At 50.0% G+C, this 23,036-nt stretch overlaps 6 protein-coding genes across 6 annotated transcripts; 5 read left to right on the top strand and 1 right to left on the bottom strand.

The window, feature by feature from the left end:
- The first annotated feature begins 304 nt into the window (after positions 1-304).
- Positions 305-773, top strand: BO94DRAFT_313212 (uncharacterized protein). Its single transcript, XM_025606840.1, has one exon. The coding sequence runs from the start codon at positions 353-355 to the stop codon at positions 611-613; it is 261 nt and encodes an 86-aa protein (XP_025470674.1). The 5' UTR covers positions 305-352; the 3' UTR covers positions 614-773.
- Positions 774-933: 160 nt separating this feature from the next.
- BO94DRAFT_458480 (uncharacterized protein) lies at positions 934-1,938 on the top strand (the record flags this gene model as incomplete). Its single annotated transcript, XM_025607796.1, has 1 exon — positions 934-1,938. One exon carries the CDS (start codon positions 934-936, stop codon positions 1,936-1,938), a length of 1,005 nt encoding a protein of 334 aa, XP_025470673.1.
- Positions 1,939-5,167: 3,229 nt separating this feature from the next.
- On the top strand, positions 5,168-8,645 carry BO94DRAFT_485439 (WD40 repeat domain-containing protein). The gene is made up of 3 exons (XM_025608980.1): positions 5,168-5,666; positions 5,721-7,290; positions 7,340-8,645. The coding sequence occupies exons 1-3, from the start codon at positions 5,248-5,250 to the stop codon at positions 8,606-8,608; spliced, it is 3,258 nt and encodes a 1,085-aa protein (XP_025470672.1). The 5' UTR covers positions 5,168-5,247; the 3' UTR covers positions 8,609-8,645.
- Positions 8,646-9,297: 652 nt separating this feature from the next.
- Positions 9,298-11,279, top strand: BO94DRAFT_612505 (FAD-dependent oxidoreductase; the record flags this gene model as incomplete). Its single annotated transcript, XM_025616679.1, has 3 exons — positions 9,298-9,605; positions 9,653-10,292; positions 10,358-11,279. 3 exons carry the CDS (start codon positions 9,298-9,300, stop codon positions 10,814-10,816), a joined length of 1,407 nt encoding a protein of 468 aa, XP_025470671.1. The 3' UTR covers positions 10,817-11,279.
- A 93-nt stretch (positions 11,280-11,372) lies between these two features.
- Positions 11,373-15,173, top strand: BO94DRAFT_553792 (cation-translocating P-type ATPase; the record flags this gene model as incomplete). Its single annotated transcript, XM_025613677.1, has 10 exons — positions 11,373-11,581; positions 11,640-11,713; positions 11,779-12,318; positions 12,366-12,636; positions 12,683-12,923; positions 12,978-13,372; positions 13,420-13,768; positions 13,818-14,404; positions 14,471-14,788; positions 14,873-15,173. 10 exons carry the CDS (start codon positions 11,373-11,375, stop codon positions 15,171-15,173), a joined length of 3,285 nt encoding a protein of 1,094 aa, XP_025470670.1.
- A 172-nt stretch (positions 15,174-15,345) lies between these two features.
- On the bottom strand, positions 15,346-17,057 carry BO94DRAFT_509862 (DUF3431 domain-containing protein). Its single transcript, XM_025609715.1, has 3 exons — positions 16,417-17,057; positions 15,789-16,358; positions 15,346-15,704 (listed from the first exon to the last, which is right to left on the bottom strand). The coding sequence occupies exons 1-3, from the start codon at positions 16,830-16,832 to the stop codon at positions 15,647-15,649; spliced, it is 1,044 nt and encodes a 347-aa protein (XP_025470669.1). The 5' UTR covers positions 16,833-17,057; the 3' UTR covers positions 15,346-15,646.
- Between the last annotated feature and the right edge of the window lie 5,979 nt (positions 17,058-23,036).

Raw genomic sequence — 23,036 nt, 5'->3', positions numbered from 1 at the left:
TCCCCTCACGATGGTGCGATTGATACCTAGAAATGCTCACCGCTTGTCCAGAATTCCCTCCTGTGAATGTACTTTGGACGTCGCACGCCCTAGGCTCGGCAGCGTGCGTCGCAATCGCTGTCGTTCCTTCGTAAGATGCCAGGCTGAAGCCAATCCGGGCGCCCGAACCAGAGGGAAAGATGGAGTGGAACCGGCCATGGGATTGCCCGAGTGGCCGACGCTTGCAGGGGACCCCTGTTCATGGAAGGGTATCGAGAATCTTAATAGTTAATGCCCGTCATGGAAGGGACCCCCCCTGGTCCACCGTCATGTGAAGAACGGGCTGAAAGATTACCGTAATGCATCCTGCTGCATGGCTCAGACCCACGTCTCGGGCTTCACTTTCGGGGACGTCACCCTCTATGGTATTGTTCGGCCCTGTCAGCTCGTCCACCACCAGCGAGTGAACTTGGTTCTCCTTGCTCGCTTCGCTCTTCTCTTGTCTTCTTGTCTTCTTTTCTCTTCTCTTTTCTTTCCACTCCCCTTCTTCTTCCTCTTCCTGAGTGTGCCTATGCTCTCTGTGCTTTCACCATTCTTTGCCTTGGAGCCTTGCGTGCCTCATCCCGCCCACTAGTATTTCGACACCGCTCTCGTGCGCAGTCCCTGACCCATGGAACAGCTGTAGCTTCCTGATTCGCTTCGTATTTACCCCTTCAACCACCGCCCATCGGCCCTCGACGACTCGACGACGACACGAATTGGCAGCTTCGCCGCTCATCAATCTATCATTCGATTCTCTCTTCTTTCCAACTATCTGGACGACTGCGAAACTCTCTGGGGTAAGCCATTGGACGAACCCACAGAGTTGTTTTTCCACCCGGAAGTACAAATCCGGACCCGAACTACTACGAAGCACATGTCCTCCCCCTTCCTTCACTGAACTGGTTCCAAACCATGCCTGCTGGCCAACAAATAGACGCCCTGGCGGCGTTCACCTACCTGTCGGACAACATACCAGCCTGGCTCGGTCGACTTTCTGAACTCTCTACTCATACAACTGCCAAAAATGCAGAATATGCCGAGGCCTACAAGCGACATGTCGCGGTAAGACCGCGTCGTCGCAAGAACAGCTCGATCTGCTCCATCCGAACCGAGGACCTACGCTCGTCGGCCCCCGATACCGAAACCCGGCCTCAGTCATCCGCCGCCGAAACACGTACGACCGTTACCACCCCGAATACTTCCCAGCACCAGGCGAATGTGAATCCCCGGAAACGCGGCGCAGAAGAAGCGCCCACCCTGGATGGCAGCGACCAGGGTCCATTCGTCAGTACACGCAATAACCTCATTATCCACTATGACGGCCATACACAGAAGGTCTTGGAGGAGATGGTGCGAAACATTGGGACGGCTCGAAACAACATCCGGAAAGGCAGAATGGCTTCGCTCCCGGTATCAGGATACCGCAACAAAATGCTAGACAGAAGCGCGAGGCTCAATAGTCTGGCCGGTTCTCTTACCAGCTCGGAGTCAAGTGAAGATGATGTGCTATCCAGCATCCGCAAAGCCCGGAACCAGGGCCCTCCAGGACCTCGCGCTCGGGAACACTCACCGTTTGATGCAGCAGAGAAGCAATTGGAACTAGTCCATGAGGTGTGCGAAACGGCTGCGTATCACTTTCTCCGATCAGGTGACTGCTCGGCAGATTTAGCCAGCGTAGAAGGCAAGTTCAAGGGCTTGCTAGACTTGGCTACCAACGAGGTTCGCCGTTTGAAGGCGGAACAGCCGGAGGTCCCTGTGGTTCAGGAAGAAACTCCAACCATGACCCCCACGGGTACCACCATCGAGGCCGACAGGCAGTCCCTTTCGAAGATTGACATCATCGAGGTGGATGATGGTACAGAGTCGGTGGAGTCTATTGACTTGACAGCTTTCCGCGCCAACCGCCGTCGTCGGTAGACGAGCACTGGCGGTTCTTGCATACGGCATTATGGGCGCACTCTTTTCGCATGAATGTGGAAGCATTGATCTGATTTCTTTCCAAAGCGATGATACCACTAGCATACTTCTTTCTGCTTCCCGTTCGCTGTCTTCCTGAAGCTGCATTTCCATGAAAATCCTGTCGGTTCGATTTGATCTATAAGCGCGATCATTGTTTAAGTGCGTGGTGTTGGCTGGGGCGTTTGTTGTGCTGGTCTTTTTCACGTCGGTATACTTTCCATCAGCATTTGTCTACATAGTTCACAATGCGTACATAACGTTCAACTGTCAGTGCATTCTCCGACACGGGTCCCTTTGTTAGTACGAGCGGTTGGTTGCCTTCCCGCCGGCTGCCCTGGAGTAGTGCTACTAGGCTACTGCTATTAGTGGCTGCAGGCAGTGTGGCCCAATTGGGAAGGGAACCCTTGACTTATCGTGACGGTACCGTACCGGGCTTCATCCCTCGGGCTCCACTCTGGTACAGCCGGAGCAGACGGATACGCCGCAGTCTGGCTGGCAATCTGACATCCCCGTCGATGGCCGGGGCTGATTGGCCCATCGGTCGCTCTGGCGAGGTCTAGCCTGGAGTTTAGTCCTGGCCGGCCCCGCCACTACGGCCCAGATCAGTGCTAATCCAGGAGGGATTGACAGCCGTGGCCGGGTCGGAGCAATTAGTGTTGTGGCACACAAGATGTCATATCCCCCTCCAATGGCCGTCGCTTGTGGTTGGCGACGGTGGATCGGTTCGCGGGGTTGATTGGTATGAATCTCTTCGACTCCCCTCCTTGATTTATCCTCCTGCAGCTTATATGGGGTATCCGGCGGGAGGTCGAACATTGAAGACTGTCCGGTGTAGATTGTTCGATGATAAGCCAGATCGATGCCGACCATCTCCGTAATGGATTCACAACACCGTGGTCTAGGCAGGACGGAAGGGTGTCGATGGACTCGACACCTCAGATGGTTTCACCGAAGCACCGACCTCATGGCCACGACCCCTCCTCTGTGTTTGACCAAGTCTGAGGATGAAATCACTGGATTGTCCCCCACCAGCTACCCGAGGCAGTCAGTCCGTGCAGGGGTCTTTAACGTTAATCTAAATCCAGGCCTCAGCCGCTCCTGAGCTAACCTTAACCTACTAAGAATAAGATACGCTGGCCTTAATCTCTGACTAGGTCCGAGCTAAAGTCGGGGTCGGGTCAGCATCATTGATTGCAAACGATAGCACAGCATTCTACATACACAGAAGGTCTTCTCTACCCACCGATCGGGTCGTCGGCATTCGTCTCGCATCACTCCCAGAGCTCTTCGGTGTTCAAGGAATAGCTAAGTGACCTCTCGTTGGAGACTGTGGATGAGCCAGTTTCTGATGGATGGATGGCCTGCAATTCATGGCATGTTATATGTCGGTAGAGATCATGGATCGAGGAATGAATCATTCCAGACTTTCTGGTCATGTTCATCTGTCAGGAGATCCGGTCCGGCACTAAAGAGCAACTGCGCTATACAGGGTGGTGCAAAACCAGCTTCACCACTTCATACTCTTCTCTTCATTCTGGGCCCACCCGCCAAGACGCTAGGCAAAAAAAATGGGTACATTTAAACGACCTTTGCGCATTACGTCATGAGCAGTCTGCTTCACATGACCATGGATTGTTGCACAGCAGTGGCATCCAGTTCAGTATAGACAAAATTAAATTCCTCATTCTCACCAGAATCTGACAGCAAACTATCTCTAAGCTTGAATTCTTGACTCCATGTTGGCCTACCATTATCCTAGATCATAAACAACGCTGGGATAGAAAAGCTTCAAGTGATCTTATACAAAACTGGTCAAAAGCTCGCCATACTTGGCAATATATAATACATCTATTATCGTTGCTCTTCAACCTCGACGTTCGCATGTCGAAAATGACCTTGTGCACTTTCTACTCTAGCCCCCACGACATCTAGGCTCCATTCAAGAAAATCTTTAAAATCTTCACCAGTGTGCTTCTGCCAGTTACGTCTCACAAACGCTTTGAGCTCTGCAAAGAACTCTTCGATCGGGTTTAAATCAGGGGAGTACGGTGGTAAGTACAACAGCTTGACACCGGCCCTTGAGCATAGCTCGGTTATTCGCTCCGTATGATGGAAAGACGCATTGTCCATAATCAGGACGGACTTTGGCTCTGGCCATCTACCACAATGATGGAGAAGCTGTTCAATAAAGTCCTCGAACAAACTAGCATCAGTCGATCCTTCGAAGACTCGCGACATCAAGATGCCATCCTGGCAATACGCGGGGAGAATCTGGTACCGTTGACCCCGCTGAAAACGGGAAACTTGGACAGGCGCCACCCCACGGGGAGACCAGCCTGTCCTCCTAAAGCCAGCCCGCTTATCACAGCCTGATTCATCGATGTAGACTAGGTGATACGAGCAGAACTCTGACAGCTGATACAAATAGTTATCCCTTAAATCTGCATTCCTTTCTCGTGCTATCCGTCGAGCTACTTTCTTGCTCCAACCATGCGATCGAAGGGCCCGGCTGATAGTGTAGATGGATACGGACACATCAAATTCATCATATAGAAACTCTGCCATCTCATCCAAATGTAGATCTGGTTTCTCTAGCAAGTGGTCGCATAGCGCTTCCAGAATGAGAGGAGTAATCACTCGAGGACGGCCGCCAGGAATTAAGGGCGCTCGGACATCGCCAAACATTCGGAGGTTGGCACTGATGGCTATAATCGAACGTTTGCTGCAGCCAGCCGCTTCGGCCATCTGAGAAGTAGTCAGTGAATTACTGGTAATCATATCGCGGATCATTATAAGCTGGGAGGGCGCAAGTCGGGGCGCCATGACGGCCTTTGTCACTCTGTGAGCCGAAGAAGGTTCGTGAGGTAATTCAGAGGCACTGGGCAGAAGCCAAGTCTGGGTCAGTACGAGCCGACCATAGAGCCGATATCAAGCCAACAACCAGCATCCACTCGACAGATTTTATCTTGAGTTCTTTCGGGCATGATAATATTGGGTCATGGTATTCACCTTGAAAATATAGTCAACAGTCCATATTTTATGTGAGCCAATATATCTATATTTGTAGTTCTATCTCCTTGCCTGGAAAAGCAGGATGACTTATTGTGGCTTGTCGCGTATGAGATGCAGTCTGGTTCGCAGCCTCGCTCTTGGCGCTTATTTTACCCCGCTTCATCTCACCAGACAAGCTCGACCTCTAATTCTTAATCTGCAACGAGTCGCTATATCTCTCTACGGAGGAATCGGCATCTATGCAGTGTTTCCAACATGGATGGTTTATCCTCAGCGGCGAGCGTTATCGCGGTCATTCAGCTAACGGGAAGCCTCGTGGAGCTTTGTGGGGGCTATATTAAGCAGGTGAAACATGCAAGAGACGAAATTCTGACACTACAACGGGCAATTGTAGGGCTCCAGGGGACACTCCAAGACTTGCAGAACCTCGTCCAAACTAACAACGGAAACACTCTACCTACCTCGTCACGACTAGTCGGCAATATCACGGATTGCCTCTCTGACCTACGTGGCTTAGAAACGAGACTTGACCCGGGGAAGAGAAAGAAGCTGATGAGAAAAGTGGGATGGCGAGCCTTAAAGTGGCCTTTGAAACGCACCGAGGTAGAGGAAGTTATCCAGAACCTCGAGAGATATAAAACTTCATTCCTCTTGTCTCTACAAGTAGATCAGAGGTAGGTTGGAACCTAATCCTGTCGCTCTTTACAATTACTAAAAGAACTGCATAGTTCTCTGATGGTCGGTAGGGCCCAGGACATGGATTTCGAAAAGTTAGAAGGTGTAATGGAAGCAGCGTTTGAGTCATTCTCTGACCGAGACGAAGTCCAATGTCTCCAAGGCACTAGGACTGTGCTCCTTCAACAGATAATGGATTGGGCTCTGCTTCCATCTCGGAAGAGTATTTTTTGGTTGAAAGGAATGGCCGGAACAGGAAAATCTACAATATCTCGGACGGTGGCGGAGTCGCTCAAGAACATCAACCATCTAGGTGCCAGCTTCTTCTTCAAGAGGGGTGAAGGAGACCGAGGGAACGCGAAGAAGTTTTTTCCAACATTAATACGGCAGCTAATGCTCAGGATTCCTGGGTTAAGGTCTGGTGTGCAAATGGTACTTCATGATAACCCTGACATCGCGTCAAAATCACTCAGGGAGCAGTTTGAGAAACTACTCCTTCAGCCACTAGTCACTCTTGACCAACTAGGCCGACAACCTCAGACCGCTGTGATAGTGATTGATGCTCTAGACGAATGTGAACATGATCAAGATATCCGAGCTATAATCCGATTACTTCCTTCTCTACAGAAGGCAAATGGAGTTAGCATCCGAATCTTCGTGACTAGCAGGCCAGAACTTCCAATCCACCTCGGCTTCTCGGAGATTACAGGTCATGAATATCAGGACCTGGCTTTACATGAGATACCTGAAGAAGTGACGGCACTCGACATACATTTATTCCTACAAGACCGGTTCGTGAAGATCAAACGGGATAAAAATATCTCCGAGGACTGGCCCGGGGATGAAGTTATCCAGAAACTGGTCGAGATGTCCGCTCCACTGTTCATCTCTGCTGCCACCGTATGCCGTTATATTGAAAGTTCAAAAATGGAACCTAAATTGCGCCTCGCAGAGCTCCTAAAGGACCAAGCCAAATATGTATCAAGAATGGACAAGACATACCTGCCAATTCTGACACGATTACTCGATGATCAAGAGAGTGATGAGTTCGAGGAGCAGCAGCTTCTGCAAGAGTTCCAGGCCATAGTCGGCGTTATTATTCTCCTTGCTGTTCCACTGTCTATAAACGCGCTATCGCTGTTTCTTGGGATAGGAGCAGACCAGATCAGCAATCGATTAGATACATTCCGATCGGTGTTAAGCATTCCCAGCAGCCGAGATCAGCCTGTCAGGATTCTACATTTATCGTTTCGGGATTTTTTGGTCCAGTCCAGAACCAAATTCCTTGTGGGTGCGCCAAAAAAGCATAAAGACATTGCTAAGTGCTGTCTTAAAACTATGCAGAGTCACCTACAGAAAGATATCTGCAATCTAGAAAGCCCTGGAACGCGTAGGGCAGACATCAACCCTCAGGATATTCGCCAGTACCTACCACCAGAATTGCAATATTCTTGTCGCTACTGGATACACCATCTCAACGAGAGTCAGGTTTCATCTTCTGAGATAGAGGATGTGCGAGTATTCCTCCAGAAGCATTTTCTGCACTGGGTGGAAGCAATGTGCTTGCTAGGTCTTATATCAGAGGTGGTGGGTATGCTTGATCTCCTCCATACGGATATACTAGTAAGTAATATAGTAGACACCTAATTCTGGATTATGCTAATAGAAGCAGGGCAATAATGATTCTTTATTGGCTGATTTTCTCCATGATGCAAAGCGCTTTGTTCTGAAGAATTGCCAGGTTGCTGATGAAGCACCACTTCAGATTTATTGTGCAGGATTGGTGTTTGCACCCCAAACAGCATTAATTCGTTCAGATTTCAGTGAAGACCTTCCAAGTTGGATATGCCAGTTGCCAAAAGTTAATGAGAAGTGGGGTGCAGAATTACAGACGCTCGAAGGCCATTCAGACTCGGTTTGGTCAGTGGCCTTCTCGCCTGACGGTCGGTTACTGGCGTCCAGCTCGATTGATAAGACAGTGCGGCTCTGGGACCCGGTGACAGGCGTTCTACAACAGACGCTCGAAGGCCATTCAGACTCGGTTCGGTCAGTGGCCTTCTCGCCTGACGGCCGGCTACTGGCGTCTGGCTCAATTGATAAGACAGTGCGGCTCTGGGACCCGGTGACAGGCGTTCTACAACAGACGCTCGAAGGCCATTCAGACTCGGTTCGGTCAGTGGCCTTCTCGCCTGACGGCCGGCTACTGGCGTCCGGCTCAGGTGATAAGACAGTGCGGCTCTGGGACCCGGTGACAGGCATTCTACAACAGACGCTCGAAGGCCATTCAAGCTGGGTTCGGTCAGTGGCCTTCTCGCCTGACGGCCGGCTACTGGCGTCCGGCTCAGGTGATAAGACAGTGCGGCTCTGGGACCCGGTGACAGGCGTTCTACAACAGACGCTCGAAGGCCATTCAGACTTGGTTTGGTCAGTGGCCTTCTCGCCCGACGGCCGGTTACTGGCGTCCGGCTCGATTGATAAGACAGTGCGGCTCTGGGACTCGGTGACAGGCGTTCTACAACAGACGCTCGAAGACCATTCAAGCTGGGTTCAGTCAGTGGCCTTCTCGCCCAACGGCCGGCTACTGGCGTCCGGCTCAAGTGATAAGACAGTGCGGCTCTGGGACCCGGCGACGGGCAGCCTGCAGCAGACCTTGATTATCAAGGGAACAGTCACTGAACTCCAATTCTCCCAAGATGGTTCATATATCAGCACTAACCTGGGATCGCTCAATATTCAATCCAGGTGTGGTCATAATCTTTCCAGTTCCCCAAAAGTGCATTCTGATATACTTATTAATGGCCCGGACTGGATATCTGTAAATGGTAGAGAAGTATTATGGCTTCCTCCTGAGGCCAGGCCTTCATGTTCAGCAATCAAAGCAAATACCCTTGCCCTGGGACATGCGTCAGGTCGAGTTTCCTTTATAGGATTTCGGGTATAATAGTATTGGTTAATTCAAGTTCTCTTCTATATTTCTATTTTCTAATCTCTTTGCAAAAGGAGGGCCTGGGAGAGGCAGTGAATTTATTTATGTTTATTTCTTTTCTAGAACATGCTACATGTTTCCTCAAGCCTCAAGAAATTGTGCCTCAGAGCTTATTAATCGAGATGCTTGCCAAGCCTTTTATGCTCCCATTGGTGGCGAAGTCCCCAACTGAACCGCACTCAGTTTTCTGACTAGCGCCTTGGCACTCAGCCCAGAATCAAGGGAAGAGTTGGGATCGGTGAAGCTGGTTTTGCATCACACTGTACAAACATACGGAACGTCACACTAACCAGAACACGTGCAGGAACGCCTGAGCTTGACCGTTGCAACTGTGCCCGGCTACTCCTGGCTAGAGGACATGATGCCGGTAGCCGAGTAGTACAAGGGATCAGATGTGGGCTTGCCATGACCCTTTCTTCGGTCGTACCTGCCATCTCGTGGCCCGTCACCAGAGACGCTGCAGGTCAAATGGCTCAACCAAGCTCATTATTTCTGGCTTTTCCCTCCTGACACGACAGGTCCGCCTGACTACGCATAACATCATTAACTCGACTATCATTATAAAGTATCCCGCGTCAACATGTCCTTATAGCCATCTCCATGACAAGAATATTCTTGATCATGCGCGCCTCCGTGCTGCGGCAATGTCCAAGACAGACAGCCAAAGGCCATTTCACGTTGTCATCGTGGGTGCTTCTGTCGCCGGTTTGACTCTCGCCCACTGTCTGTCCAGCACTAGCATCGAATTCACCATTCTGGAGGCAAGGTCCGATTCGTTCTCAGATGGCGCTGGGCTCGCAATCCTTCCGAATGGCGCCCGTATTCTGGATCAGCTGGGACTGTATCAAGATGTGTTGGATCAGGGTCAATGTATGGTATCGCACAGCACTTGGCTTGAAGACGGGCGTCTGCTGCGACGAGTTGATGCCCGACATCTCCGATCTATCGGACGGTATGTCCCAATCGCTTTCATAGGGGATTTTGACTGACTGCAACGAGAACCAATTATCCTTTTATCATTATCTCACGACGGGCGCTCCTAGGTATCCTGTATACACGTCTTCAGAGGAGGAGTTGCGTGTCCTTCAACAAAAGAGTTTCCCGGATCGTCTCATCCACGCAGGATGTCATGGTTTACACCGCGGACGGTTCCAGTGTCTCGGGTGATTTGGTGGTTGGTGCTGACGGAGTGTACAGCACAGTACGTACGCAAATGTGGCACCATATCAAAAATGTTGAAGATGCTTCCACACGCTCCCATCGGTTATCGGAGGTCCCCTTGACTGATGCCTTCGGCGGTGTCTTTGGCATCTCCCAGTCAATCCCTGGCCTGGAAAGAGGAAACGTCCACCGAACATATGGACGTGGCTGGTCAATAATCATCATGATAGGGGCAGACTCCAAAGTCTTCTGGTTCATTGCGATTGCACGCACAGGGACAGACCAGGCGATGCCACACCGTAGTTCCGACAGAGTTTGCGTGGCCGGCATCATCGAACCTCTCCTCGAGAAACACGTCACCTTCCATGTCAAATTTGGCGAGGTTTTTAATCATGCAGAATCATGTATTCTCGTCCCACTTGAAGAGTCGTTTCAAGCAAAATGGTCCTGGGGCCGGTTTGTAGGCATAGGAGATGCGGTACACAAGGTAGACACTCTCCGCACCGAAGTGCGTCATGGCTAGATGACTGACATCACCTACAGATGACACCCAACCTAGCCGAGGGAGCAAATTGCGGTATGGAATCCGCAGCATCCCTTGCGAATTATCTGTCTTCTTTTACCAGGGGGTCGACAGCCTTATACACACAAGAAAGACTCGGTTCAACCCTGAAGACATGGGAAGACTCGCGTAAGCGCAGAACGAAGTCCCTCTTCATTGTGTCGCAATGCGCCGTCCGCATAGAGGCTACGACTAGCTGGGTACTCAGGCTGCTTCAAACGTTTCTTGGGTTGATCCATGTCACGGGGATTGGTTTGCTCACGGATATTACCTCTCGTACGGCACGAGTAGACTACCTTCCTTTACCATCGCGCAAGGGTGTGGAGCGAATCCAGAGAGACAAAGAGCAGGAGCCTGAGTGGAACATACAACTATCCACACTTCCCCTGACCGCAACTGTTAGCTTGGTCTTCTATGTCCTGCATGCCGTGGGGATGTAGACGGTGAATCAACTCGATCGGCCTAGCCTGGTCGGTTCCTAGGAATGATAGAAGGTCATTATTACCTACCTGTCTTTGCATCAGCCGAGAAAGTGACTTTTGGAAATCAATAGGCAGCTGTATTCTGTAGTCTAAGCCCCAAGCGCGATCTGGGGCAGTTAAGCGACTTAGGCTGAGGGCTTTTTTTTGTTCTTGTCGGGTCGGGGGGATTGAATGCGGCGGCCATTAGCACGCCTGAGGGATTTACCCAAGCCACTGATCTCAACCACCCCCCATCCTCTGAACCAAGGTCCCGCAACCAGTGGCTCTTGATAAACCCGCATGCCTCGCTGACCTGGAATTCCTTCCTGTCACCAGCTAAATCTCGCATGGCATCTGCACGGACGTTGCGCGTGGTTGACAGTCCGAGCTTTCGCTTCCCACTATAAAGGCTGGTGACGGTGGGCTTCCAGGCTGCTCTCTACTCCGTTCATTGCCTTTCTCCTGCTTTCTCTTTTCTCGCGCGACGTCTGCTTCTTTCTCATAGCGGCGGAACAGCAAGATTTCCGACTTCACCATGGATGAGAAGCCAACTGGAGCGCCCAATGCAGAGGCAACTCGTCTCCGATGGCAGCCAGTTGATGAAGAAACAGGCCTGCAGTCCAGAAGAGATCCCCCGCCACTGTCTCGCACTATCTCGGCGGCATCAAATAGCTCTGCTCGCAGTCGCGCGAGAAGAGCGACCGTTGACCCCTCACTTTCCTTGCCAATCCATTATCGTACCGTGTCAGTACTACTATCATTAACAACCTCCATTTATGCGTCCTGACACAAGTTTGAATAGTTCGTTCGATATTGATGAAGTGAGAGATCGTGAACGAGCTGAGGCCACCACGACCAAGAACAATGTTGCAACCGGTAGCGACTCCATTCAGTTGCTAACCCATACCTCAAGGCATCTTTGCTAATAAATGTCTTCCTAGACCTTTCTAACCTCAATTGGCACAAAATATCCCCGGAAGAAGTACAGAAACGATGGCGGGTTGACATCTCTCAAGGGCTATCGAGCGATCAGATCCAGCAACGGGTCCGGGAATTTGGCAAAAACGCACTGTCTCCGCTACCACACCACTGGTTTTGGCAGATCTTTGGCTATTTCTTCAAGGGCTTTGGGGCGATTCTATTGATTGGCTGTGTGCTCGTCTTCATCTCGTGGAAACCCTTAGGACAGCCTCCTGCTGCGGCAAATCTTGCCCTGGCCATTGTCCTCCTCGCGGTGTTCTTCATCCAGGCGGCCTTCAATGCATGGCAGGACTGGTCATCCTCTAGGGTTATGGCTTCTATTACAGCCATGCTGCCTGAGAGCTGTCTTGTTCTCCGAAACGGCTCTCTGAATGTGGTCTCCGCCCCGGACATTGTCCCCGGGGACGTGGTTCATCTCAAAGCGGGAAACAAGCTACCTGCAGATGTGCGCTTAGTTGGGGTCTCGAATGACGTGACCTTTGATCGGTCCATCCTGACTGGTATGTTCTTCCAGAGAGCACGCAGACATGAGCTCATTGTTCCTTAGGCGAGTCCTTGCCTGTCAATGGGACTGTGGATTCAACGGATGACAACTATCTCGAAACGCACTGCATCGGGCTTCAAGGCACTCACTGCGTCGCTGGAAGTGCAATTGGTGTAGTTGTCTCCACTGGAGACTCAACTGTCTTTGGTCGGATTGCCAAACTAACAAGCGAACCGAAGACAGGCCTAAGCACCCTTGAGAAGGAGGTCTTGCGATTTGTCCTGTTAATCGTTCTGATCATGCTGGCGATGATTATCATCGTGATCGTTGTCTGGTATGCTGTTTTCGAAGGCACCATGCTCGCTTACTGACCTCTACAGGGCTACATGGCTTCGAGTCGACCACCCTGGGTGGATTAACGTACCGACATTGATCGTCGACTGTGTCAGTGTTGCAATCGCGTTTATTCCAGAGGGCTTGCCGATCGCCTTGACTGCCAACCTAACCATAACCGCCAACCTCATGAGCAAGAACAAAATTTTGTGCAAATCTTTGAAGACTGTTGAGACGTTGGGGGCTGTTTCGGTGATATGCTCTGACAAAACTGGGACACTAACAATGGTATGCCCCATGTTGGCCGGTCTATGTCTTTTCTAATGAAGATTATTACTATAGAACAAGATGTTTGTGACCGACTGCGCCCTCTCAACATCCTGCTTTAGCACAGACCTAGCCAGAGACGAAATGGTCGTGAAGGGAAGGAGAACCGGGATACATCAGCTCCGTGGTATTGCTGGTCTCTGCAATGCGGCCGAGTTCGATGCCTCTTCTATGAGCCAGCCCCTTCACGAGAGGGAGATCTATGGTGATGCAACCGATCAGGCTATCCTGAGATTTTCCGAAGGCCTTGGATCAGTTGCCGAGCTGAGGCATGCCTGGCGAAAGACATACGAGCTGGCATTCAACAGCAAGAATAAGTTCATGATCCGTACTTTTAGTCCGGCAGGATCCGGAGGGCTAAGCTTTGCAATGTCCACGGCAGAGTCAGCACAATTCAAGCTGAATGATACGTTAGTTGGGCCCGCTCTTCTGATAGCTCCCATACTAAGCTTTGCAGTCTACTCACAATAAAGGGCGCACCTGACTTTCTGATCGAGCGATGCACCCAGACTGTTGACACTGACGGAAGTGTGCAAGCTCTGGATGGACGGATACTGGCTCATATCAAAAACGTCAAAGATCAATGGTCCGGTGAAGGCAAACGCGTGATTCTCCTTGCGCGGAAAGTCATTCCAGCGTCCGATATTATGTTTCCTCCTTCATCTCGAGAGTTCGAATCCGAGGCCATGAATCATGCAAAGACCGGCCTAATCCTCGTTGGCCTGGTCGGTATTGTTGATCCCCCAAGAGAGGAGATTCCTGATGTGGTCAGGACACTGAGGCGCGCAGGAGTCCGCATCTTCATGGTTAGATCCCACATCTGGAGTCGAGAATTTCCCCTAACCATTTCAACAGGTGACTGGTGATTTTGGGCTCACTGCTGTCGCCATTGCCCGGCAATGCGGTATAGTCAGCACTCAGGGACCAGTTGACGATGCCTCATGTCTCCAAAGACTAGACTCCGACGACGAAAAGCCCCCTGGAACTCCATGCTCCGTTGCAATCACCCTGAGCGGATCCGAACTCATGAGCTTGAACGACTATCAATGGGAACAGCTCTGCCAATACCAGGAAATCGTCTTCTGGCGAACGACTCCAGAGCAAAAGCTGCGCATTGTCCGTGAATTCCGCGCTCGCGACGAAATCGTCGGCATGACAGGCGACGGAGTCAACGACGCCCCATCCCTCAAAGCAGCAGACATTGGAATTGCCCTTGGAAGCGGCTCTGATATTGCCATCGAGGCAGCAGACATGGTACTGATGGAATCGTTCTCGGCCATCGTCGAAGCGGTACAATACGGCCGCGTAGTCTTCGACAACCTAAAGAAAACCATCATCTACCTCCTCCCAGCCGGCTCATTCTCCGAATTCTGGCCCGTGTTCACCAGCGTCGTGTTCGGCCTTCCCCAGGTACTATCCTCCTTCCTCATGATCATCATCTGGTAAGCACAACCCAACCCTACCCTCCTCACCCCCTTCAACCCGTCTCTCTCATACACCACCTCCAGCTGTTTCACCGACTGCGCCGCAGCCACCGTCTTCGCCTACGAAGCCCCCGAAGCCGACGTCCTCCTCCGCCCACCCCGCAAACCGAACCACAACCGCCTCGTAAACTGGAAACTCATCCTGCACGCCTACGGCGTCCTCGGCCTCATCGAAACCGCCACCTCTTTCGCCATGGCCTTCTGGTACCTCGAACGCAACGGGATCCCCTTTTCCGCCCTATGGTTCAAATTCGGCGCCAACCCAGATAACATCGACCCGGAGTGGCTCACTGCCCGTCTCAACGAAGCAAGCTCCGTTTACTTTATCAATCTTGTCGTCATGTAATCCCCCCTCCTCCCTTCCCATCCTTTCCCCTTCAAACGAACAAACTCAAACATCCCCACCCCCATACTAATCTTCTCTAGGCAATGGTTCAACCTAATGGCCATCCGCACCCGACATTTATCCATCTTCTCGCACCCGCCCGCCTTCAACAAACACACTCAGAACTTGCTCCTTTTTCCCGCGATCTTGTTTGCCCTTGGGATGGCAGTCTTCTGGTTATATATCCCGCCGTTGCAGCGTGTATTGGGCACGAGTAGTGTTCCTGTAGAGCATTATTTTCTGCCGGCTGCTTTTGGGTTGGGGATTTTGGTCTTGGATGAGCTGAGGAAGGCTGGAGTGAGGAGGTGGCCGGGGGGTGTGTTGAGTAGGTTGGCTTGGTGATCGGGGTTGAATTGGTTGAATGGATGGATGGGTTGGGTTAAGAGTAATGTGTAATGGGTTGGAAATGCATATACGTAGATGGGAATACAGTGAAGTGGCTAGCTAGTTAATCATATCATGCAGTCAAGTTTCATGAATATCACATCACAGTTGACATATGACCTTCTCCACTACAAAATTCCTTCCGTATATGATCTAAACCCTGCATCAGCTCAGTACCCAAAAAAAGGTAAATAGAATAAATTTCTTTCATAAGTATATATTGTTGCTCAATGACGACTTTTAACCAAATTCCCAATCATGTACAGTCAACACCTCGAAGCCGGAGAAAAGAAAAGCAGATCAACCAAGGTTTACGTACGTGAGTCGTCAGATGCAAAACCAGATTGAGCAAGAGATTACAAGATAGAAGGGTAGAGAAACAAGAAAAAGAAAAAAAGAGTAGAACAAAAGGGGTATTCTGTACAGAAGAATCACCAGAAATAAGGATTTCCGTAGACATCCTGGTAGCATTGGTAGGCGTCGGGGCAGCTAGAGTTTCTCTTGTTAGTTTGATATTCATGCCATATTTCAGGGGAAAGAAAAACTAGAGGGGACAGGGGGGGGGGGACTCACTAAACTGCCTCCTGACCAAAAATAATATGCCAACTATACTCCATCACATGAGCGGCCAAATCATCCGACAACCCCGTATTCAACACCCAATCGTAAAACCACTGGTAATGGTCCAACGGCCGTTTGAGCACCTGCTCCTTGGACACCGCAAATTGCGAACAACACGCAACACCAACCACCTCCGGTACATCGGTATTGTTGAATAATTCGATCCACGACTGCGCGTAGACGCGCTCCGTCGTGCGTCCAAACTGCGGGGGGTCACGGAACGGACGAATCTCATCCGGACAACCGGGGCTCTGCTGGCAGCGAAGGTTGACGTAGCCATTGCGTTGGACGAAGTCGGTTTGAAGTGCACGGATGGAATCCACGTTGCTGTAGGCCATGGTGTCGGTGTGCCAGGCGCCGGGCCAGCCGTCTTTGTGGCTGTGGATGAAGATGATGGTGCTGGGGAGATCGTGGTAATGGTCGACGATGTATTGGAGGTAGGCGAGGGCTTCGCGGCCCTTGTTCTTGGGGGTGTGACGGGATGCGTTGATGTCGTCGACGGTGTAGATTACGTTGCGCCATCTGGGTTCTTATGTTAGTGGATGTTTGTCGGGGGCTTGCATGGTGGGTGTGGACGTACTCGTTCAAATCGGTGCTCACCCAGCTGGTGTCCTCGGTGGATAATCTTGCCATAACGATAACGCGATCATTGGGGACGATGATTGGGGTGGTTTCGTACACCGGACGCGAAACTGAATCGGAGTCTTTGCTGTTGGTCATGTCGCTGCCAGTGAGTTTCGGTTTCGAGCTCTTCGGAGTTGATACCCGGTCGGTGTTGGGGTCGGTGGCACTATCGGGGTTCACATTGTTGATGTTAACGTTGCCGTTGCCGTTGCTGTTGCTGCTAGTGTCGGCAACCGATTCAGCAGAGAAAGAGCTGAAGCTCCAGCCAGACTGGACGCGCGCATCATCCTGGACGAGGTCGAGGTGGCGTTTGATGAGGATGATGGCGAGGATGATAAGTGCGGCCGCACCAATCCGGTAGGATAGTCTCATTTCATAACGTGCCTGCCGGGGACCAGGCTGAGACACCGAATTGGGAGTGGAAGGGGGGGAGAGAAGGGAGAAAGAGAGGACGAGCGAGTGTGTGAGAAAGAGGGAGAAGCGAAAGGGAGACAGAGACAGAAACAGGCAACGTGGGAAGAAAGATCCGACGAAGGGGTTTAGTTGGTTGGTTGGTCAAATTAACACACCGGGCTTCGTTACCAGGTACGGAGGAAGGTCCCAAACACAGAAAATGGAAATAATTAACGGCGGGCGTCGCTGCGCTGACGGCCGCCGCCTGAGGCTTATCACCCCCGAATGCTTGGCGCCGATTGGTGGGTTTCCGGCGGGATCAGCAGGGATTACTCCCATACGGTATCACAGTCGAAATACTAGGCGTACTTACAGGGCATACGGTATGTATCAGCACAAATTACATGGCAGCCTACAGCCAGAGTCAGAATGCGAGATTGTTATGGAGTCTGGGAAAAACATGTTTCAGACACGTCGGTATAAATAGCCCCCCGTCGCTTCTAGACTCAAGCGAAGGATCAAGCTTTGTCGGTGGATTGAGCATTAATCTCGGCCTCATCCAGTTTCGATCCTAACGCAGTCAAAGCACATACCTCCTCGAGTTTTAGATGTAAACCAAACACAAACTACAAAGAACTACAATTTCCCTGAGTCAGTGGCCCCTCACATCATATGGGTGTGTTCTAAAACCCTTTTTTGTCCTTTCCCATCCACCGCCGATCGCCCCTCCAGTAAAATAATCCGTCGGGCTCCGTGCGACAATCACATTATAGGCAGGGTCCAAGTATACTACACATGCATTAGGCCATTGCAATGATGTGCTTAGTTTCTCCGTGAAGAAACATAATCCACGACTGACAGGAGAATCCTCTTGCTCTCGTCCAGTTAAATGCAGGCTATTGCGACCAGCGCTGTCAGACATGGTGACATTGACGGTGGCAGACAAGCAAGGCGATCCCATGCCGTCTCGAATCGGGAGACGATCCACCGCCACCGAGTCTATCTCAAACGTCCCACCGACCGGGACAGTCTGACTGGCCAGCTGGCTTTTCCCGGCTGAACCCTGAATATCCACCGTCAGCAGGGCTGTGCTGCGTTGTTTTACATGGTTATTACGGGAACTTACGTTACCGCAGTACTGAAACTAACCAGTTGATTAATGGAATAGTTAATATCACTTGATTATGATGCCATGTTATGCGAAATAGCAGTCGAAGGTCTTATATAGAGGAAACAGATGCGGAATCATGTTGAACTAACATCTTTATGGGTTACCCCGTGTGTCATGGTCGAGCTCTGCTGAAGCTACAGAGTACTCTGCCTCAGTGTATCCCCACCCGAACAGATCTCATCACAAACCTCCCCTCATAAACATAGGATTCAAGTTAAACTCCAGCCACTTCTTAACATACACCGATACCCCCGTACTCATCACACCCAACCCAGCCTGGCCGCCTAACAGCCTGACGAAACCATAAACATCAACACCACTCCAAAAATACGCATTAAGTTCTTACCAAGCACTCGATCCGATCCATCAGACAGGTCGGAAGCGAAGTCAACGGCAAAAAGTGATCAATCAGACCCTGGTCCATCCCCACCTGATCGCTGCCGATCGATCGATTCGTCCATTGCTCATCCGCGGCGGACGGAGTAATTCTGCAGGGCTCTGGTGACTGGTCAGATATTTGCGGGGTTTGAAGTAATACAGTTGACGACCCCTCAGAGCATACGTACGATTTTTTAGTGGCTGAGGTGGGATAGGCGGGGTTGGTCAGCACTTGGCAAGGGATTCGGGTGGGACGTGAAAGGCTTGTATGCTTTGAATGGTTTGATATGGTGATGGATGCTGTGATTCTTGGATTTTGTGCTGATGATAGGGGTTTCAGCTCAGCAGGAGAGGATATCTGTGAGGTATCATCTTTCCTATCGCTCTGGATGAGGTACCAAATTTTACTGGAATGTTAATAGAAGATAAAATCGGAAGCGCAATGCTAGATTTAGCCAGCAGAGGTACTAAATTTATTCTGTAGTCCAAGCGATCTAATGTGGTCTTCACATACATAAATAATCCTACAAATTTAATCACCCTCCTACCGGGGAGCTTGAACGATGCAAGCTTTATTTATCAGACGACGGAGTAGATAATCTACAACGCAATCCGATATACGGAATTTTCCTCAACAGACAATGTCACAAACTAAACATACGTTTCCATCGACAAATCAGCCAAGGACTCATCATAAATTCTTCTAAAGCACGAAGCGCACAGTAGTGACGCGCTTCCACTTGTACCCAAGTGGTACACCGTATAAGTAGTTATATGACCATGAGATCGGGGAAATGTAATGCAGTATTGTACTAGAATAAATTAAGCACTCATCTTCTAGAGTTACAGTGAATAGGTATAACTGCTGGATATACTTCATTACAGTATGCGTACCATCGGTGAGATTATATTCATAACTGGGTATTGTACTATGTGTATATCTGCCTTCAATCAAAAAATCGTAGTATCTTTCCTGTATAGATGTGTATTCTCTTTGCTAAGGATCATTCTTTATGGAGGATACGATCTAACAGGAATAATAACATCAACATACTGAGAACATCTTCTGGATGACCACTTCAAAGATCGGTAGGTTTTAGCATGTGTAGAAAAGAGATAATCATTAAACCATCATTTATCGACCTAACACCGTGGAACTAATTCCTGCATCAACATCAAAGCCATGTCATCTATATAAACCAACTACTAGTGAAATGAACCAATTGCCCAACATGGACTCCTGTCCACCTTTGTACATATTTACATGGTATCAAGCACGATTGATATTCTCTTCTTCGTGAAAGTCTCCGTCCCAGTTATCAAGTGAAGTACTATATTCTTCCCGAAGTTGCAGTGTATCAATTTATCAAGGTAACCAGGGTAGAGTAGAAGTGAAGTATGGAGATTCTTAAGAATTGGGCATGGTTCTAGAAAGCGAGAATTCTTATTTTTTCCAGGAGAATTATCGGGGGTCTTGGTTATGGGTTGGCCATGTTAATAGAAAAGCATAAATGGCTACGGTACATTGCGGTTGTGAATAACGTAGTGGTGCAGTAACCCTCTGGTGTGGTAATCCAGAAAACGTAAAGAGAGTTGGGACAATAGAAGGATGTAGGTGATGATGAGGATGGTGATATTGCAAAGAACCCATGTCGCTCAGGAAGAGGTGGTATACACAATGAAACAGGTGTGATGCTTGTCTGTAGTGAAGCAGAGCAGGATCTAAGACTAAATAGGTGATTACAATGAGAAACGACAATTATTTAGCATAGGGCCTCAGTGCTTGCGAAGGGGAGTTCAAGCAAGTTCGGATGTATAGTGGCATAGAAAGCACAGTATATTAGAAGTACTTGCAGAGTGAATCTGGAAAGATATTGGGAAGCCATGTCCAATTCAAAAGACGCCATGAATATAGTTCTCTCGCCCATGGCTCCTATCAGAGCAGAAATGGAGAATCTGTCCGAACCTCTCTTCTCGATATACCGATTCCAGACTCGGCCTCTTCACTTCTTCATCCCTGATCATATAACATCCTGAAACATAGCATGAGGATCATACTCCATTTTGTTTATACCAAGACCTTGGCTCATAGTATCCAAGAAACATGGTTGAGCCTAAACAATTGGCTTTGCCAAGGTAACCTAAATTTCTCTTGTCAACTTGGCATCGATGTAGCATTGCTTAACCTCATGTCATGGTGGTGTTGTTGCTTATCTATTGTTTCTTTATATGGGTTTCTACATTTCCTACCTCGCTATCTTTTGGATGCAATCTACTTAGGTGAATCGAATCAGGAACTATTCCAAAATTCTTTCAATCGACGATTTGTAGCAAGATTGATGGTCAAGCTTTGCTTATTGACGGGCAGTAGGATGGCATCGAGCAATGATATGGTGGTTGATCGGAACGGATTGAGCTGGTGCCATGGGGTTACTGATGGATCCAGTTAAGTCAATGGGTACCTGTCGTATAAAACACGGACTGTGTGATAAGATGCTGCGCTGGGCTAGCCGGGGATGGCATTTTGAGGAATTGAAGATAGAGAATACAGTTGTTCCTGATCGAGGTCCAGATGTGGGCGCAGTACGAGGATAACTCTAGTTGTTTGGAGCAGTCAATAGCAGAGGTGAATCCTATCATCAACTCCAGCAGTTGTTCCCTTGAGTCGATGGGCTTGTCTTCGATGTGAGGCATTGCGGGTTGCCTTCGGTCGTGTTGTTGCGCTTGGAGAGAAAGCCATGGAGACAAATGATTCGGTTCTTCTTGCTGGTTGTCAGAAAAAATGATGGATTTACGTTCAGCTCTCCCCTTGACTTTGCGATATTTTCTGTCCATGCTCGATCGACTAGGAGAGTCCAGAGCATAGTATGTGGTCGACCAGTTCCTGCGCTGATGCTCTTGTTGGATATTAGTGTTATGAGCGATGCTCAGTGCTTGCGATGCACGAAGCAAGCATGATGCATATCTGTTGCTGCGAGACAATGTACCTTGAAAAGATTTGCAGTGACGGCAAACCATGGAAGCATGCTTTGGAAGTCCAAAAGCAACCGTAATCCTTATGATAGGGAATAACTGCGACAGCAGTTCACTCCATCAAGGAATTCACAAAGTATTGTCAGGCATCATGGTTGGACCATTTCCAATCGCAACAGACTATCTCTATGCAAGAATGTGGATTTCTCATCCAAATTCGGTATATATGAAACGCAATACACCGAACCGCATCGAGGTGGTCAAGAAGACACGTTGGGGCTTTTAGGCTATGGTGCTGCTGACGAGCTTTCGCATGTCGATTGTTTTCGCCACATGGGCTCGAGCCCTATGCTCGTTTCAGGCTTTGCGTGCGGCGATCAGTCGGATGAACTCATGGCTGGGTTTCGCTTTCTCTCCGCAATCATTGATTTGGAGCTATTGAAAGTATTGGGACTGTTTCTGTGGCTCTCTGCCTGTTGATTAGCAAGAAATGGAGGCCACGATAAGGGAAAATAAACCACTACGCTAGACAGCCAGCAAGTGATGGACCGGTAAATCCACGGCAAAGGTCTGCTTGACCGCCACCAGCGTTGCTTTTTCATGTTTCAGCTCCCCTCCCATAAAGCGGCTAATATAGGTCGTGTGAGCCGGGAGTGGATTCCTCCAATCCGCATTCCAGTGTCCCCATAGCCAGATGGGGCTGCATCAACCATCGACAAATCCGCACACAAGTCAAAACCGGTCTTTTTTTCCCAAGTCAGTTGCCACAAAGTATCCTGACTTGAGCAATTTCTTGCATCGTATGTCCTGATTTCTCCCTCGGCATCAAAGACGGAGCCAGCAATACAGTGGGGGAAAGCATTTATCCTGGCCCTGGATTGGACCGGCAACCGGGGAAAGATTTTAGATAATCCGGGGGGGGACAATAACCGGGCGGGTATTTTGATCAGATGATGATGACGGAGTAGGTCCGGTCAGCCCTGGTTTTGTGGGCATTGGACAACTAAGCAGCCTGGCGGCTGGAGCCTGGAGATGGAGACGAGGGACCCATCAGCCCCGGCCCCCAAGGGCCCAAACATGTGCCGCCGGGCCAGCATTCGAACATGGACGGATTGCGGATTGCGGACTGCGGTGTCTCCGGGTTTCGGGTTGACGCGGCTGTGGGGGGGTTGGAGTCACATCGGGGCCCGTGGGGGAGGGCGCTAATTGGTCGAGCGATGATCGCACTCTCGCGTGGAACGAAATGAGGTTGTGGTTGTGTTCATGTCGCACTGCGAGCCACGTTCTCGGCAACTTAGCCTGTCCATTTGGCCAAACCCAGTCAGAGTTTTCATTATCCGAAGGATTGCGGCGAGGAACCAGGAATTTGGTGCACTCCATCGTAATATCACATCATTAGGATCTTCCAGCTATCATATGACGGCCAGGATTCGCGACAGCTTGGGGTAAGTCTGCCGATGGGTTCGAGTACTGTGTAGGCGAGGCTGGCACCAGCAGGGATTCCTCCAGATTACCCCAGGTGTCAGGACTCCGTGCTGTACAGTAGTTCAGTAGGCCCGTGCCTTGTCGACGTCATTTGTTCATGGGATGTGCGCGATTTCTCAGAGCTGGATTCCTGTCGCAAAGGTCTAACCGCGTGGTGGATGGTTATAGCTTGGTTG

The sequence above is a fragment of the Aspergillus sclerotioniger genome (assembly GCF_003184525.1).
Source record: "Aspergillus sclerotioniger CBS 115572 chromosome Unknown BO94scaffold_5, whole genome shotgun sequence".
NCBI classification, from domain to species: Eukaryota; Fungi; Ascomycota; class Eurotiomycetes; order Eurotiales; family Aspergillaceae; genus Aspergillus; species Aspergillus sclerotioniger.
Note: the sequence above shows the minus strand (reverse complement) of the source record. Positions and strands in the feature narration are given on the sequence as shown.

Bases quoted from the DNA above. Each gene is read 5' to 3' on its own strand.
- BO94DRAFT_313212 (XM_025606840.1), top strand. From the start codon at position 353: ATGGCTCAGACCCACGTCTCGGGCTTCACTTTCGGGGACGTCACCCTC.
- BO94DRAFT_509862 (XM_025609715.1), bottom strand. From the start codon at position 16,832: ATGAGACTATCCTACCGGATTGGTGCGGCCGCACTTATCATCCTCGCC. The intron at 16,359-16,416 runs GTACGTCCACAC...ATAAGAACCCAG, and splicing joins GTGAGCACCGATTTGAACGA to ATGGCGCAACGTAATCTACA. The intron at 15,705-15,788 runs GTGAGTCCCCCC...GAGAAACTCTAG, and splicing joins TTTGGTCAGGAGGCAGTTTA to CTGCCCCGACGCCTACCAAT.
- BO94DRAFT_485439 (XM_025608980.1), top strand. From the start codon at position 5,248: ATGGATGGTTTATCCTCAGCGGCGAGCGTTATCGCGGTCATTCAGCTA. The intron at 5,667-5,720 runs GTAGGTTGGAAC...AGAACTGCATAG, and splicing joins TCTCTACAAGTAGATCAGAG to TTCTCTGATGGTCGGTAGGG. The intron at 7,291-7,339 runs GTAAGTAATATA...TAATAGAAGCAG, and splicing joins TCCTCCATACGGATATACTA to GGCAATAATGATTCTTTATT.